This window comes from Melospiza melodia, chromosome 6, assembly GCF_035770615.1.
Source record: "Melospiza melodia melodia isolate bMelMel2 chromosome 6, bMelMel2.pri, whole genome shotgun sequence".
Taxonomy (NCBI): Eukaryota; Metazoa; Chordata; class Aves; order Passeriformes; family Passerellidae; genus Melospiza; species Melospiza melodia.
In genome coordinates this window covers 55,003,641-55,020,500 of record NC_086199.1, presented here as the reverse complement: position 1 = coordinate 55,020,500, position 16,860 = coordinate 55,003,641, and the positions used below count along the sequence as shown (strand labels likewise).

Sequence of the window (16,860 nt, the reverse complement as noted above, 5' to 3'; positions counted from 1 at the left end):
TGTGCAGTTAAAGCCGCTGCTACAGAATTAGTGTTATCAGCAGCAGTTCCCACATTTTGGCATGCTCTGACCATATCTGCTATGTGGGTTATGAACAGCAAGCAACGCATTTCTACAATCTTTGTTTGCATTTGTAAAATCAAGCAGCTGCAACAGGATAACTCTGGCCTCATCACTGTTGACCCACCAGGAAAGCGCGTCTTGTAGTCTGTCCAGGAACTGCATTAATAACTCTGCTGGAGCCTGTAAAGGCTTAGCAAAAGACAGGTTAGAATCTATACCCATCCCTGGGAGTCGCCGCAGGGCCTGCAGGGCTAGGTAAGCAATGATATCACATGCATCACATGAGTGGCCTGCCTGCACTGCACAGACTGCAGAGGGACCCTCTCCGGTCAGCTGCACAACAGGGTCTGGTGCATTTCTGTCCTGCAGCGCTTCTGCCTGCGCTGTACACAGCTCTTGCTAATCTGAGCCAGACTGCAAACTGAGTCACTGTTAGGATCATTTTCATGATGCTTTTCCATTATGCTTTTCATGGGGAGTGAGGATGTACGTGGTCCTGAAAGATCGTAGGTGGCTTAGGCCGTGATGGGAGGATATGCCGCTTTCTTTTACTAGCGCCCTCAGTTCTGTAATTACTTTATAGTCTAGCTCCTGATGTGCCGGCCAATGCTTCAGCTCATCTATTACTGGGCAGGCTGTAAGGCCACCAAATCACCTTCCTCAAAGCAGCTTCCTTCCATTTTTGCCAGTGCTGGACTGCTGCATGGCCATCTAGGGCAGGAAGTGAGCCGCTGCCCACTTGTGAGATGAGAGTTCCGCACACAGGGGTCCCACCGTGCAGGAACTTTTATCGGGGTAAGGCAATCCCCCAGGGCCTGGGTTGATCTCAGGGTAAGGCAATTCTGCAGGGTTTGGATTATTCTTGGGGTCATATACGGCTTCTAGTGGCACTGAGGGTTTGGGGGAATTAATGTCCAAAGCTGCAAAATGGCCGACATTCGCGTGACTTCATTTAATGGCCGCCATGATTGTCCCCCATGTAGCGAGGTGCCCGCAACCTTTGGCACTGCTGTACCTGGCGATATCAAAAAGTCTCTGCTGTATTGCTTGCCAGGTTGCTAATCCCGCTAAAGGGAAAATCTTTAACTTGATTAGACACCCAGTCCAGCAAGGTCCTTAGTTTCACATCAGCCATATTAATCGATTGCTGATGTAGGAGCCACTTTACCTAGCCCAAGCTCCTACTTTGTTCCAGGGATATTCCACTCCAATACATTCTCCCACAGGCCTACTCACCCCCTAGGAGAGGTTGGCGCAATTTTAAATTCCTGAGTTCCTTCCCGAACTTCTCTCGGATCCTTCACTGGATACTTTTCCCAGATTTTCTCGGATGGCTCCTTGACCTAGTGGAAGCTGCTACTGGACTGGCCAGCACATTCTGTGCCGCCTTTGTAGGTCCCGATTCAGGTCTGCCATTTGTAGCACTTGGAACAAAGCGACACGGACTCCCTTATACATCCAAAGGAGATTGCTTCATTGTAAAAATCGACTGCTGTTTATACCTTTAATCTCAACCTGACATAATGGAAACCAAACTGAGGCCTAAAAGAACTTAACAGAAGGAGGGCACCCATTGACTGGCTCAGCTGCATTGCTGCTATGATCATGTCCTGCCATCCAATCAGCTTCCCGCTCATACTCTGTCTGCATGTTCCCCCAGCCAATCAGCTTCCTGCTCATATGCTGTTCATGTGTTCCCCCAGCCAATCACAATCTCACTCCCATCTGACTCTCCCCTCGCTCCTGACTGCCTCTCAGCCCTCAGGCACCTCCCACCCGCGCAGCCTGCAGCTCTGCCTTTCCCTCAGGGCCTTCTGGCAAGCACAAGGCTTAATAACTTCAACAATAATAACAACTACAACCCCGTGTCCTACAGTCAGTTGTACCACACTGGAATCAAACTGAAACCAGAAATCCAACTCTCATTTATGGGTAGTTACAGAATGACAAAGATCTGGAGAGGCTGGACTGTGTCTGGAGCTGCTGTGCAGAGTGGCTGTGCAGCTCCTCCTGAGGGTGGTCAGGTTCAGGATGGAGGTGCTCAAGGGCTTCCCTGGACACTGATGCTGGGGAACCAGAGGATGGAAGGCCTCATTTTGCAGAAGAACAGCATAAGCCCATAATCTCTGTGCAATTCAATGGTCCAATCACCCGGTGATGGGAATTTTCATATTCTTCATATTCAGTTTACTTTCTGGTACAGGAGGCACAAAGGATCAGTGGAGTTCACTATTGACCCTGCACTTTACTCACAGGGATTTAATTCTGGAATTCAAGAATGTGAGACATTCCCACTGAAAGGATAAGGGAATGTTGCTGTTCCTCCCCAGCTCTGCAGCCCTACCTGGTGTCCCTTCCCATCAGCTGGGAATGCAGGGCTGGCTCTGCTGGACAGAAGGGGAAGGATGCTCCCTGTGATCCCAACCCCTCTCCTGCCATCCAGAGGCACCAGCCCTGCAGGGATTTGGGAAATCACTGCCACTCCATGATGGGTGTGTCCCTAGGGATGAAGGTGTCCCATTCTTTGCAGGCAATAGCTCCCTGGAAAAACCATGGATACTCATCTGCTGAGGCAAAGGAGATGGAGTTCATTCCCTGGGGCCGAGGCCATGAGGGTCATTGCATGGGGAATAGAGCTGGGGAGCAGCACTGAGCCCAGCTGCACTGCTTGGAGCCATGTGGATCCAGGAGGGAGGAGGAAAGCCATGCTCCAATGTGCTCCCTGCAGAGCATCCCACAAAAATCACCCAAGGCAATGCCCCTGCTCCCTTCTCCTGCAGGAATACAACAATAAAGGGAGAGTGGTCCGGTGGATATTGATTAATCAGGAGGTTAAAGGAAAGCTTCAGCCGCTCTCCTGGGGTCCTTCAGTAGAGCAGTGGAAGGGATCAGCAGGCTCAGATCCCCGTGTCCATGGCAGGGTCATCGCTGTGGGCCGTTTTTCCGTTTGACTCCTCAAAGACCCTCTGGAGAGAGAGCCAGAGGGACCCCATGGAGCGGGGCCTGCAACACCTCCCCACCAAGAAATAGATGAAGGGTTTGATGTTGCTGTGGATGCAGGCGAGTAGGAAAACAACTTGTGAGGACACAGCGATGTAACCGAGCTGCTGCAGGAAATTGCAGAGGCTGAGGAGGAGAGTGAGGAGCACAATCATGACGATAACGATGTTGCGTTTCTCGGGCTGCTGCTGCTGGGAGCCCCACTTGGCCTTAATGAAATCAACTGTGTTGGAAATGAGCAGGGTGGCAACAACGAGGAGCAGGGTGATGGTGTGCACGGAGATGAGAGCTGCCCGGCAGTGCTCCTGCTGGTGTGATGGGCACAGGAATCTCACTGTAGGAATGACAGCAAAGAGAGCAAAGAAGGCCCAGTACTGGACACTGTCCAAGACCCACACCAGGCGCTTGGGAAGGCCACAGCGGCAGCAGAGGCAGCAGAGCTTGTCCATATACCGCACTTTGCTGCTGTGCATCAGTCTGAATAGCACCCAGTAGTAGGACACCACTGAGAGCTGTAAAAGGTAATTCAGGTACAGCCGGGGCAAGATAGGAGAGCAGGACACGTCCTCCACCAGGAGGAGGAGGGCGGAGGGGAGCGCAAAGAGGAGGAAGAGGAAGTCAATGACAGCCAGGACAAAGAAGCGAGATTTATGAAATTTCAGTCGGAGAAGGCCGATGACAGCCCCATTGCCAGCCAGCCAACAGAGGCAGATGAGCAGGGTCACACTGTGTATGGCCACGCTGGTGACATCTGTCTCACACAGATCATCTCCTTCAGTGGGTGAGGCAGAAGATGGGGACACGGTGCTCACCTCCATGGATGGACGCTGGGCAGGCAGTGGGATGTGGCCCCTGGCTGTGGTCAGAGTGGATGGGCAGTCAGTGCTTGGAGAATCCAGGGATGGACCATGTGGCTCCTCAGCAGCTCCCTGCAGTGAGAAGGATTCAGTGGGGAGGAGTGAGGTTGGAGTGTCGGGTTTTTCTGTAGGGGATGCAGTAGGGAAGTACAGGACAGAGGATGGGGGAGCTGTGGAGGGCACTGATCACCCGGAGAGGGTGTCAGGAACAGAGCAGCTGCTGCAGGAGAGGAAGGTGGGGTAGGGAGGAAGGCAAACATTCCACTGACCTGTTCCCTGGGGGGCAGCAGCAGGCAAAGGGGTCTGTGCAGATCAGCGGCGCTTCCTGGTCCCTCTTGCTCCTTTGGGATCCATGTCCTAAAGCGGCTCCTGTCAGGTCAGGGACATGAAGGAGAAAGTGCCCAGGTCACCAGGAGCTCCCCATTCTCATCCTGCTGGCTCCTCTCTGTGCCCTGTCCTCATGCTGCTCCCCAAGACTCAATGGGGTCATAGGGCAGGTGGAAGTTGTTTTACAACTTCAGCTACATCAGAGCTCCACTCCCTCGGAGTTATTTATCTTGATTTTTTTTTTCTTCGCCACAAAGAAATTGGCTTTTGTCAAAAGTCCACATGAAGGACTTTGCAAATGGCTCCACTATTTCTTCTGACTGGAAACACTCCTTCCCTGCAGAATGACCCATTCTCCAACTGCCTTCTCTCTACCATTCCTCATTTCTCTTCCCTGAGGGCTCATTTTCCCTCCAGCAGCAGAGGGATGCTGGTGGTGCTGGTGGCACTGGAATGCTGCTGGCAGTGCTGGCAGTGCTGGTGAAGAGTCTGGCTGCTTTGCAGAAACTGCTCCCATTCTGGGAAGAGCTCCAGAACCATTGCCAAAACTACCCCTGTGCTCAAAGAAGCAAAACTGAGGCAAGAATTCCCATTTTTGCATTCTACCCCAGGCTCACAGAGCCCAGAGGAAGGACAGCACTCAGTTGCTTGCAGCCAGGCTATCAGCACTTGGAGCCCACCCTGATTACTGCCAATCCCCCTGATGATGCAGTGAAAGCTATCAGGACCAGGGTGCTGTGAACTCCCTGCCTGCCCTTCACCAGGGCTGCTCCTGCTCCTCCTCAGTCCTGGGAACACTTGGGGTCGTTTGTGACACCTGATCCCAGACTGTCCCTTTGCAAGCAGAGATAACAGCCCCTATACCAGATTGCTCTAAACCCCATCCAGCCTGGCCTTGGCGACTTTCAGGGATACAGGGACAACCACAGCCTCTCTGGGCAACCTGTGCCAGGGCCTCACCACCCTCACAGGGAAGGATTTCTTCCCAATATCCAATCTGACCCCACCCTCTGTCAGTGGGAAGCCATTCCCCCTTGTCCTGTCACTCCATGCCCTTGTCCAAAATGCCTGTCCACTGGTTCTAGAGCCCCATCAGCTCCTGGATCATGAAGTGTTTGCCCTTGAAAGGATTGGGCTGGTGAGGGGATGTGAGATTCCATAGCTGGGGACACAAACATGGTGTCAGCAGGGATGGGAGGTGACAGTTCTGGTCCCAGGGCCAGCAGTTTCCAGCAGCAGCAACCCAGATCCCTGAGGCACATGTCAGCCTGGGTAGGAATCATATCACCTCAGCTTTCTAGGAATTCCTTGAATTCACTGTAGGCTGCTGTCTGACTACCAAGGGAGTGTCGAAGATGACTCAGAGGAAACCTGCAACGTTCCAAGGATTAAAGCCACTGTGTTGTCAATGCAGAGAGATAGGGAGACTGACTTGGTGATCAGAATCAGATTTTATTGTGGGATACAAATGTTTATATACTATTTCAGGGAGACTAGTGATGTGTACTACAATGATTAGGTTAAAATCACATACACAACCTTTTGTGTATAACAACATCGCTTGCTTGCAGAGTTTAATGGGATTTTCTTTTTCCGGTAAACCTGACTGATTTATTCTTTTTGCAATCTAGGTCTAATTTTCAAAGTTCTGTTTGCTTTTGCCAAGGCATCCTGTTATCAAACTCTTATGTTAACCAGGTCCAAAGTCCATCATCTGTCTTGTGTCCCCCAACATTCCAATACCATGGGAGTAGCATTGATTTGCCTCTTCTCAGAAGAAATGACCTGGCTGCATTCCTAAATCATCCCTCTGCTCTGTGCCAGTGCTCCAGCTCATGCACAGAATTTATTATCGTATGAATCCTCTTGGAAACTGTATGGTGAAGGTGAAATACCACTGAACTTGCAGTATACAAGGAGGAAAACTAGATTTGAACCAGAAATCAAAGTTTAATGAGCATTTGTATTACAGGGCCCTAAGGATCCACCTCAAGAATGAGAGGGGACAAGTTCATGCAGTTCAAAAGACAAGATTTTGGGATTGAGGTTGCTATAAAATAGAATAGAAGCTGAGATGGAGCCCAAGTGCTCTGGGCACAGGTGTGGTTGCTGAGGCTCTCTCCCGTTGCTCATTTGCCGGGCAGAGTGCAGAGCAGCTGAGGAGCAGAGCCCTGAGCCCGTGGCAGGCTCTGAGGCAGCTGCCTGTGTGTGAGAGCCCTGGAGAACACGAGGCAGCACGGAGAGCAGGGGCTGTGGCAGGAGCTGGGACAGAGCCCGCGCCGGACGCTGCTCGGGCTCAGCCCGCGGGCTGCGCTCCCCTTTCCCAAGGGACCATTCCAGGGAACCTCCTGCAGATCCCGGCCCAGGGACAGCAGCTGGAGCCTGGCAGCTGCGCAAAGGAATTCACCTCTTCTGTAATTGTTGCATTGCAGACGTCTATTGAGGATGTGCTAGGGAATAGGGACAACACCTGGGAGTCATCATCAAGTGGAATCATCCTGAAAGAGAACCATCATGAAATAGAGCAACTCTAACCCAAAGTTGGAAGGGAGCCACAAGCACCAGGGAGTTGAGCTCCTGGCCCTGCACAGGGCATCGCAACAATCCCAGCCTGTGCCTGAGACCATTGTCCAAATGCTCCTTGAGCTCTGTCAGGCTGCTGCTGTGTGCTGCAGGAGAACTCCTGCCTGGGCTGGATGCAGACTGATGTCAGGAATCCTTACGGAATTGTTTGGGTTAGAAGGAACTTTAGAGATCATCTCATTCCATCTCTCCTCTACCATGGTCAGGGACATCCAGGAAAACTTATGTTTGAAATCGTTGCTCTTTTGAAAGGAAGCTCAGCTGGGGAGTGACCTGGGTGACTGGGAAGTAGAAAATGTACATTGGAGGATCATGATCCTCCTGCATTTGCCTTCAGAGAAATTCCCTGGCTGAGTTGTTCATCCCTGGAAAAGAGGTTGCACCTTGGAAAGTGTTGTCTTTCCAATTAACAGGAAAATGGGAGACAGAGAGAGAAAAACCTTCTCAGATGTCCAACTGTCTCTCTCTCATGTGTATGTCCAAAGCCTGACTCACCACACAAACCTTTCAATCTCACTCCCTTTCCAGAAGCAGTGGCACGTTGCTTTCCCCTGGATTTAAGGCAGTGGGAAAAGGAGGGACAAATTCCCCCTGAGCAAGAGATGTGGCTGCTGCCCAGGTCTCTCCCAGGAGGAATCAGGAGCTCTTGGCACTGCCAACATCATCCCAAGCATTGCAGGCACGTGCCTTAGGAAGGGCTCTGGTATGGGACAGGGACCTGCCCTGCTCCCAGACCATCCAGAGGCTTTAGAATGGGATAAAAGAAGGAAATGAGCCATTTTGGACACTGTTTAACAGAGACAGGCCCTGCAGTGCAGCCGGGATTTGGTTTATTCAACAAATTCAGAGGTTGGGACTACCACAGTGGAAAGAAACAAAAATCATGAATGCAAATCTGATTGGGGGTAGTTACAGAATGACAAAGATCAGGAGAGGCTGGACTGTGGCTGGAGCTGCTGTGCAGAGTGGCTGTGCAGCTCCTCCTGAGGGTGGCCAGGTTCAGGATGGAGGTGCTCAAGGGCTTCCCTGGACACTGATGCTGGGGAACCAGAGGATGGATGGCCCCATTCTGCAGAAGAGCAGCATAACCCCCTAATTTCTGTGCAATTAAATGGTCCAAGCATCTGGCGATGGGAATTTCCATGTTCCGTGTACTTTATGGACACAGGCACAGGAGTTCAGTGGAGTTTGCTATCGACCCTGCAGTTTCGTCAGAAGGATTCAATTCTGGAATTGAAGAATATGAGACATTTCCACTGAAAGGATAAGGGAATGTTGCTGTCCCTCCCCAGCTCTGCAGCCCTACCTGGTGTCCCTTCCCATCAGCTGGGAATGCAGGGCTGGCTCTGCTGGACAGAAGGGGAAGGATGCTCCCTGTGATGCCAACTCCTCTCCTGCCATCCAGAGGCACCAGCCCTGCAGGGATTTGGGAAATCACTGCCACCCTGTGCTGGGTGTGTCCCCAGGGATGAAGGTGTCCCATTCTTTGCAGGCAAGAGCTCCCTGAAAACACCATGGAACTCATCTGCTGATCCAAAGGAGATGGAGTTCATTCCCTGGGGCCGAGGCCATGAGGGTCATTCCATGGGGAATAGAGCTGGGGAGCAGCACTGAGCCCAGCTGCACTGCTTGGAGCCATGTGGATCCAGGAGGGAGGAGGAAAGCCATGCTGCAATGTGCTCCCTGCAGAGCATCCCACAAAAATCACCCAAGCCAATGCCCCTGCTCCCTCCTCCTGCAGGAATACAACATGGCGAGGAGGGTGATACTGTGGATATTTATTCATCAGGGGACTCAAGGAATCCCTCAGTCACTCTCCTAGGGTCACTCAGCAGAGCAGTGGGAGGAATAAACAGGCTCAGATCCCCGTGTTCATGGCAGGATCATTTCTCTATGCAATTTCTTTTTCTGCTCCTCAAAGACCCTCTGGAGGGAGAGCCGGAGGGACCCCATGGAGCAGGGCCTGCAGCACCTCCCCAAGAAGAAGTAGATGAAGGGTTTGATGCTGCTGTGGATGCAGGCGAGCAGGAAAAAAACCTCTGATGATACAACGATGTAACTGAGGTGCTGCAGGAAATTGCAGAGGCTGAGGAGGAGAGTGAAGAGCGCAGTGATGAGGATAACAATGTCGCGCCTTTTGGGCTGCTGCTGCTGGGAGTCCACCTTGGAAATAATGAAATCAACTGTGATTGAAATGAGCATGGGTATAACAAAGAGGAGTAGCATGATGATGTACATGGAGATGAGAGCTGCCTGGCAGAGCTCCTGCTCATCTGATGGGCACAGGAATGTTACTGTGGGGATGACAGCAAAGAGAGCAAAGAAGGCCCAGTATTGGACACTTTCCACCACCCAAGTCAGGCGTAGAAGAAGGTTACAGTGACAGCAGAACTTGCAGAGCTGGTCCATATATACAACAGGTCTCCTGGGCATCAGCCATAACAGCGCCCAGTAGTAGGAGACCACTGAGAGCTGGAAAAGGAAACTCAGGTACAGCAGGGGCATGACAGGAGAGCAGGACACATCCTCCACCAGGAAAAGGAGGGTGGAGGGGACTGTGAGGAGAAGGAAGAGGAAATCAGTGACAGCCAGGACAAAGAAGCGATAGTTGGGGATTTTAAGGTTGAGGAGGCCGATGACAGCCCCGTTCCCAGCCAGCCCACAGAGGCAGATGAGCAGGGTCACACTGTGTATGGCCACATCAGTGACATCTGTCCCACACAGATCATCTCCTTCAGTGGGTGAGGCAGCAGATGGGGACACGGTGGTCACCTCCATGGATGGATGCTGGGCAGGCAGTGGGATGTGGCCCCTGGCTGTGGTCAGAGTGGATGGGCAATCAGTGCTTGGATAATCCAGGGATGGACCGTGTTGCTCCTCATCCGCACCCTGCAGTGGGAAGGATTCAGTGGGGAGGAGTGAGATGTGTAGGGGAGGAGGGCAGTGGAAATTGTGGGGTGTGAGAGGGAGGTGGGAGGTTTGGGTTGTTCAGGCACAGGGCTGGGCAGGGCACTACAGGCACTGGGAGAGGGCAGGAATTCCTGCTTCCAAATGCTTCCCATTGTGTTAAAAAATTATTTCAGCTGAACTCAGGGTCAAGATAGAGAGGGGATGCACAGGGCAGAGGATGGGAGAGCTGGGAGGGCCCTGCAGTCACCGGGAGAGCGTGTCAGGAACAGAGCATCTGCTGCAGGAGAGGAAGGTGGGGTGGGGAGGAAGGCAAACATTCCACTGACCTGTTCCCTGTGGGGCAGCAGCAGGCAAAGGGCTCTGTGCAGATCAGCGGCGCTTCCTGGTCCCTCTTGCTCCTTTGGGATCCATGTCCTAAAGTGGCTTCTCCTAGGTCAGAACCATGCAGAAGAAGTCTCCACATCACCAGGAGCTCCCCACTCCTATCCCTCTCTGCCCTGTCCTGTTGCTGCTCTCCAAGACTCAGTGGGGTCACAGGGCAATCGGAATTGGTTTTACAAGTTTGGCTGTGTCAGAGTTCCACAGCTTAGTGTTACTGATATTGATTTTTTTTTTCCTTTGCCACAAAGGAGGTGGATTTTTTAATGGTCGTGCAATTTTTTCTGATAAGAAACAGTCCTTCCCAGCTCAAGGTGCATTCTGCAACTGCCTTCCCTCTCACAATAGGTTTCTACCATTCCTCATTTCTCTTCCTTGACAGGTCATCCTCCCTCCAGCAGCAACAGAATGCTGGAGCTGCTGGTGGCACTGGAATGCTGGCAGTGCTGCTGAGGCAGCTGGGTGTTTCTCAGAAATAACTCCCAGTCTAGAAATAGCTCCATGATACTTGCAAAAAGATTCCCTGGGCCTAAGGAAGCACAGCTGAGCTGCTTCTTTGTTCTATCCCCTTACCATCCTCATCTCTGCCCCCACTCCCCATCCCCACCCCATCCTATCACATCCCACAGGTTTCCCAGACAGAGCTGTTCCCCTAGTCTGAGCGTGGTCTGTCAGGCTCTGCTCTCCTCCAGTGTGGAGATTTTCACGGCTTCCAGACCCTCTCCAACCTGCTCTGACCCTCTCCTGGCCACTCCAAAACAGACTCCAATACCCCAGATGCCCCTGGGACCCCGTTCCCCCCCCGAACACCCTCCATCTTCCCCTGCTCCACCAGGGACCCCCGGCAGTGTCCCTGCTCCTCCTGGCCATAGGGTTCTTGGACCCAGGAGGGAGGAGGAAAGCCCAGCTCCAATGTGCTCTTCAGGATCACACAGGATGATAAATGTGGCTGGAGCCAGTGCAGAAATAGATTTGGAGGCCTGCAGAGATTTTGGGGCAAGTTCTGTAACAAGCAGCAAGAGCACATGGCCAAAGGAAAAGTTCAAGGCAAGGTCGCCTTTAATATCTCAGCACTCAGTGAATGAGACCACCAGAGATCCCTCTAAATGATCCTCCAGGCCCAGGAAAGGACTTGGAGAAGGAGATAGATTCATGGAAATGAGTCCTAGGAAAGTGATGTTTATGTATTAGATAAGAAAGACACTTTAATGACTCTCTGTGGTTATGATGGATAAAACCCCTCTTGTAAAGTCTTTCCCCAAACACAAATAAGGAGATATCCATCTGTGTGTCCTCTGCTTCCTAATGCTTCCTATTCTGTTGCAAAGTTTATTCTGGCTGATTTTGGTATCACTCCCGATTCCCATCTCCACTCCTCATGCCATGCCGTGCCAAGCCACGCCATGCCACGCCATGCCATCCCATGCCATCCCATGCCATCCCATGCCATGTCATGCCATGCCATCCCATCCCATCCCTTCCCAACCCATCTCATCCCATCCCATCCCATCCCATCCCATCCCATCCCATCCCATCCCATCCCATCCCATCCCATCCCATCCCATCCCATCCCATCCCATCCCATCCCATCCCATGGCCACTCCCCATGTTGAAGTTCTGCCCGTCAGGCTCTGCTGCTCTCCCATTAGGACATTTGGGATCAGCACCATCCAGATCCTTCCTGGTGCCTCCTGTCTGTTGCATATTCATACATCTCATACATGGTGCATAAATTCCATTCAAACAAAGGATTCTGTCTGGTCATCGTCAACTGTTCCCTCATAATCCTGATGGCATCTTCAGGACTGAGTGAGGCGAGAAGAAGTTTGTTTCTCCAGTTAAAGGAAGAAATAAATTCGTTTTCACAGAAAGAATTAGGTGTCCTGCGATTACTATCTCAGTGAAAGTACCTCATTCCTCTCTTTTAAAAAAAGTATCTTAACAGCATTACACTTCAAACTTTTTCTTTCTATTCTTGGAGTGTTTTTTTCTCCCAGTCCTCATCTCAACTCATGAGCGCCCTCTGTTAATTTTTGTTTCCCTCTCCTCTGCCCAGCTGAGAGCAGGAGAAGGTGAGTGAACGGCTTTCATGGGTGCCTGGCGTTTGGCCAGTGCCAAACCACGACAGGCTTGCAGCAGGTTATCAGCATCAGAGCCCACATTTCTTACTGACAGTACCCTTGATGATGCAATAAAAGTTATTGGAGACCAGATGTTGGGGTGCTGTGGTGCCCCTTGCAGCCCTTCACGAGAGCTCATCCTCCTCCTCCTCAGCCTTGGGAATACTTCTGGTTGTTTTTTCCTGATTTCACCCTTTGCAAGCAGGGACACCTTCCAGTAGACCGGGCTGCTTCAAACCCCATCCAGCCTGGCCTGGAACACCTCCAGGGATGGGGAGGCCAGAGCATCTCTGGGAACCTGTGCCAGGGCCTCTCCTCCCCTGACAGGGAAGAACTTCTTCCCAATATTCCCCCTAACCCTGTTCTCTGGCAGTGGGAAGCCATTCCCCCCTTGTCCTGTCACTTCAGGCCTTTGTCCAAGGCACCTCTGCTGTTCTTGGAGCCTCTTTAGGCCCTGGAAGGGGCTCTAAGGTCTTCCTGAAGCCTTCCCTTCTCCAGGCTGAACAGCCCCAGCTCAGAGACCTCAGAGAAGCCACAGGGAGGGGGTTGATGCCCCATGGAGACAACGGTGACAAACACAGATGTCACCCTGCTCCTGGAAGGGGGTGGCTGTGCTGAGGAGCACGGACTGCTCCTCCCCTTGGAGCTGCACCATCTCAGCCTGCTGAGGGAGAGGCCAAAGCCAGGGCAGAGGAAGAATTTCTGAAGGCACAAAACCACCAGCAAGGAAAGCAATAAAAACCATTAAAATCACTAAGAAGGTTTAATAATAAGCAACAGCATACCAAAATGCTGTCCCTGTGTGTGTGTTGGTGTGTGAGTGCAAGGGCGTGTGACAAAAGGATGCAAGATAAGGATGAAAAGGAGGGTAAGTATAAAAAGGCCTAAAAGATTTACAGCACTCCAACTTACCAGTACTTCAGTTATAGCTTAAAGTTAGCCATTCAACAGAGGAATATCCCTTAACAGCATTTAACCGACATCGTACAGTTCTTTACAGGCCTGGCCCAGTGAGATGTCTCAGGTACTAACACAGCTGAGAGAGCAGCATTTCTGCCCCATTTGCCCCAGCAGATGCAGACGTGTGTGCACACAGCCAGCCAGCCAGGCAGAGTGAGTGCAAGGTGCCTGTGAGCAATTGCCCTGGCAGGCAGTGAAATGCTCCCTGCAGATCCCTTTGCATCTCCTCCCTGGGCCAAGGGCTGGGCCTGGAGCCCCGGCGGGATGGGCCCAGGAGCCGTCGGCGTTCGGGGATCAGCCCAGGGCAGCAGCCGGGAGAGATCCCAGCTGGGAGAGGCCCCAGTGCCAGGGAGCTTCTGCTCAGCGCTGCTGGGCCCAGCAGAGCTCCAAGGCTCTCCTTTGGGGCCGCTGCTCTCAGGGCCCCAAGGCATGGGCGGCACTCACAGCAATGGCTCAGCCTGGCCACACTTGGGGCCGGCAGCTTCCTGGGACAGTGGCAGAGCAGGGGTGCTGTGGCATCCAGGGCAGTACAGGAATTTCCAAGGCTGTTGATGAAAGCCCATGAGGTGGTTGGACAGCAGCAGTTGCTGGGAGCAGAGGGTGTTTCTGATCAGCGCCACAGGAGCTGAGCCCAGGGGCTGCTCCTCAAGGCTGAGGCCTCCCAAGCACACAGCCCAGAGTGGCCTGGAAATGGGCTGGGGATGCAGCAGCACAGGGAGGGTGATCCTGTGGATATTTATTGATCAGGAGACTCAAGGAATCTCTCAGCCACTGTCCCAGGGTCCTTCAGCAGTGCAGTAGGAGGAATCAACAGGCTCAGACCCCCGTGTCCTCAGAGGGATCATCTCCACAGGCAGTGTTTTTTTCTGGCTCCTCAAACACCCTTTGGATTGCCTGCCTTAGGGACTGGATCGAGGAGTGTATCCTGCAGCTCTTCATGGAGCAGTGTCTCCAGCAGCTCCCCATGGAATAGTCTCTCTTCCAACTGCCCACCAAGAAGTAGATAAAGGGTTTAATGCTGCTGGTGATGCAGGTGAGCAGGAAAACCACCTGAACGGACACAGTGATGTAAGCGAGCTGCTGCAGGAGAAACCAGAGACTGAGGGGCAGACTGACGAGTGCAATGAGGAAGACAACAATGTCAAGCCTCTTGTGTGGCTGCTGCTGGGAGCCAGGCTTGAGATGAATGAAGAGGATTGTGCTGGAAATGAGCATGGGTGCAGCAAATAGGAAGACATTGAGGGAGTACATGGAGGTGAGAACTACCCAGCATTGCTCCTGCTCGTGTGACTGGCACTGGGAAGTCACCATGGGATTGACAGCAATGACAACGAAGAGGAGGGCCCAGAACAGGACATTCATCACCACCAACAGCAAGCGCTCAGGAAATTGGCAGCCACAGAATACCAGGCAGAGGACAGACCTGCATCTCTCGATGCTGATGAACGTCAGCCGGTACAGCCCCATGGTGTAGGTGAACAGTGACAGCTGGAAAAGCAAGCTCAAATACATTGGGGGCATTATAGCAGAGCAGGATACTTCCTCCACAAGGAAGAGAAGGGTAGAGGGGACCATGAATATGAGAAAGAGGACATCGGCGATGGCTTGGTAGAAGTTGAATTCGGTGACGGGATTAATGTGGACTAGCCAGAGGAAAGTCCCGTTCCCAGCCAGCCCACAGAGGCCAATGGCCAGAGTCACAAAGTCCATGGCCACGCTGGAGACACTGATCTCACACTGACCAGGTCCATCAGTTGGTGAGGTTAAAACAGGGGACACAGTGCTCACCTCCATGGATGGATGGATGCGGGACAGGCAGTGGGATGTGGCCCCTTGCTGCGCTCAGAGTGGATGGGCAGTCAGTGCTTGGAGAATCCAGGGAAGGACCATGCGGCTCCTCAGCAGCTCCCTGCAGTGGGAAGGATTCAGTGGGGAGGAGTGAGATGTGCAGGGGAGGAGTATGGTAGAAATGGTGGGTGAGAGAGGGAGGTGGGAGGGTTGGGCTACTTTGCAGGGGATTGATAAATTAGAGCGAATAAACATTTTCAACTCCCCTGAAGTTGCTCCAGGACTAAGTGGTCAGAGAGATAAATTAATATAAAGATGTGGACCTAGGGTGATAAATGTGGCTGGAGCCACTGCAGACACAGATAAGGAAGCCTGCAGTGGTTTTGGGGCAAGTTCTGTAAAAAGAAGCAAGAGCACATGGCCAAAGGAAAAGTTGAAGGCAAGGTCACCTTTAATATCACAGCACTCAGTGAATATGACTATCAGAGTCCCCTCTGAATGAACCACAGGACATGAAAGAGTCTTCAGTAGGAAGTGGATGCCTGGAAATGTGTTCTTGGAAAATGGTGTTTATGTATTAGACAAGAAAAAATTTACTATGTATGTATAGTTATAATGGAGAAAAACAGTGTTGTAAAGTCTCACAACACACACACAGAAATAAGGAGAGATCCTTCTGCTTGTCCTGCTGGCTAATGCTTCCTTTGGTAGCACCATTAGTTGGTGTTAGGAACTTTATTCTGTCTGACTTTTGTATCACACCTCATCTCTATCTCCACCCCACTCTCAATCGCATCCCATCGCATCGCATCGCATCGCATCGCATCGCATCGCATCGCATCGCATCGCATCGCATCGCATCCCATCCCATCCCATCCCATCCCATCCCATCCCATCCCATCCCATCCCAATGGGTTCCCAGTTCCTGGCCTCTCCCTGGCTGCAAGTGTGGCCTGTTGGGCTCTGCTGCTCTCCAGTGGGAGATTTGGGATTGGTGGCACCCAGAGCCCTCCTGCCCCCTCCAGCCCCTGTCTGCCTGATGCCTTGGGCTGGCTCCCTGGAACAGAGGCTAGAGCAGGTGAAGAGAATAAAAGGAGGCTTTGATGAAAGGCCTTCAAAAGGTTCGCCTTGGGCTCTCAAAGCCTCCAAGAGGGGCTGCACCCAAAATGGACAATGGCCATGAGTTTTTCAGACAGATCTAAGTTTGGTCCATTTACAAATCAGGGGTTAATCCTCCAATTACAACTTCAGGTAATGAAGTCATTTAGGCCCCAGTTTTGCCTCCCCCAACTCACTTTTGTCTGTACTTTTCTAGGCCTGAGGCAGTAGAGTGTCCTTGAATTTCAGGCCTAGAGGGATTGTTTTGTCTGACCAAAATGTGCAGACAGTTAACTAACACTTTTACATGGAGCTTAGAGTTAGGCACTAATGCAGTACAGGATATGAAAAACAGAAAGGCTAAAATCCCAAGGCATCATGCCCCCTCTGACATCCTCTAGAAATTCCCCCCAGGCTGCCTTCCCCTCCAGACAGCCCCGCTCCTCTCCTGCCCCACTCAGGAGCCCCAGCAGTGTTTCTGCTCCTCCTGGCAATTCCATGCTTCTGCAGCCCAATGAACAGCAGTGGGGCCATCCCTGTAGTGCTTCTTGTTTGTGTCCAGAGGAGGTTGGGGGGCTGGAGAGCGGGTATGGAGCTGGGCAGGGGCATCTCCAAGAGAAAGATGGCCCCAAAGCCTTCCGGGGCAGGTTGGGGTGTGCAGCCCGTGGGGAGGGAGTGGAGCCTGAGGCCCGGGGCTGGGAGGGATGGGAAGGACGGGAGGTGGGTGGGCTGCATGGGGAGTGGGATGGGAGGGTGGTGTGGGAGGGCTGGGACAT

General features: G+C 52.3%; 3 protein-coding genes across 3 annotated transcripts; all 3 read right to left on the bottom strand.

Annotated features, from left to right (window-relative positions):
* Positions 1 to 2,845: 2,845 nt before the first annotated feature.
* On the bottom strand, positions 2,846 to 3,989 carry LOC134419822 (mas-related G-protein coupled receptor member H-like). Its single transcript, XM_063159429.1, has one exon. It carries the CDS (start codon positions 3,879 to 3,881, stop codon positions 2,961 to 2,963), a length of 921 nt encoding a protein of 306 aa, XP_063015499.1. The 5' UTR covers positions 3,882 to 3,989; the 3' UTR covers positions 2,846 to 2,960.
* Positions 3,990 to 8,702: 4,713 nt separating this feature from the next.
* LOC134419821 (mas-related G-protein coupled receptor member H-like) lies at positions 8,703 to 9,608 on the bottom strand. Its single transcript, XM_063159428.1, has one exon. The coding sequence runs from the start codon at positions 9,606 to 9,608 to the stop codon at positions 8,703 to 8,705; it is 906 nt and encodes a 301-aa protein (XP_063015498.1).
* A 4,264-nt stretch (positions 9,609 to 13,872) lies between these two features.
* Positions 13,873 to 15,080, bottom strand: LOC134419820 (mas-related G-protein coupled receptor member D-like). Its single transcript, XM_063159427.1, has one exon. It carries the CDS (start codon positions 14,990 to 14,992, stop codon positions 14,015 to 14,017), a length of 978 nt encoding a protein of 325 aa, XP_063015497.1. The 5' UTR covers positions 14,993 to 15,080; the 3' UTR covers positions 13,873 to 14,014.
* Between the last annotated feature and the right edge of the window lie 1,780 nt (positions 15,081 to 16,860).

Excerpts from the sequence above, each read along its gene's own strand:
- LOC134419822 (XM_063159429.1), bottom strand. The coding sequence starts at position 3,881 with ATGGAGGTGAGCACCGTGTCCCCATCTTCTGCCTCACCCACTGAAGGA.
- LOC134419821 (XM_063159428.1), bottom strand. The coding sequence starts at position 9,608 with ATGGAGGTGACCACCGTGTCCCCATCTGCTGCCTCACCCACTGAAGGA.
- LOC134419820 (XM_063159427.1), bottom strand. The coding sequence starts at position 14,992 with ATGGAGGTGAGCACTGTGTCCCCTGTTTTAACCTCACCAACTGATGGA.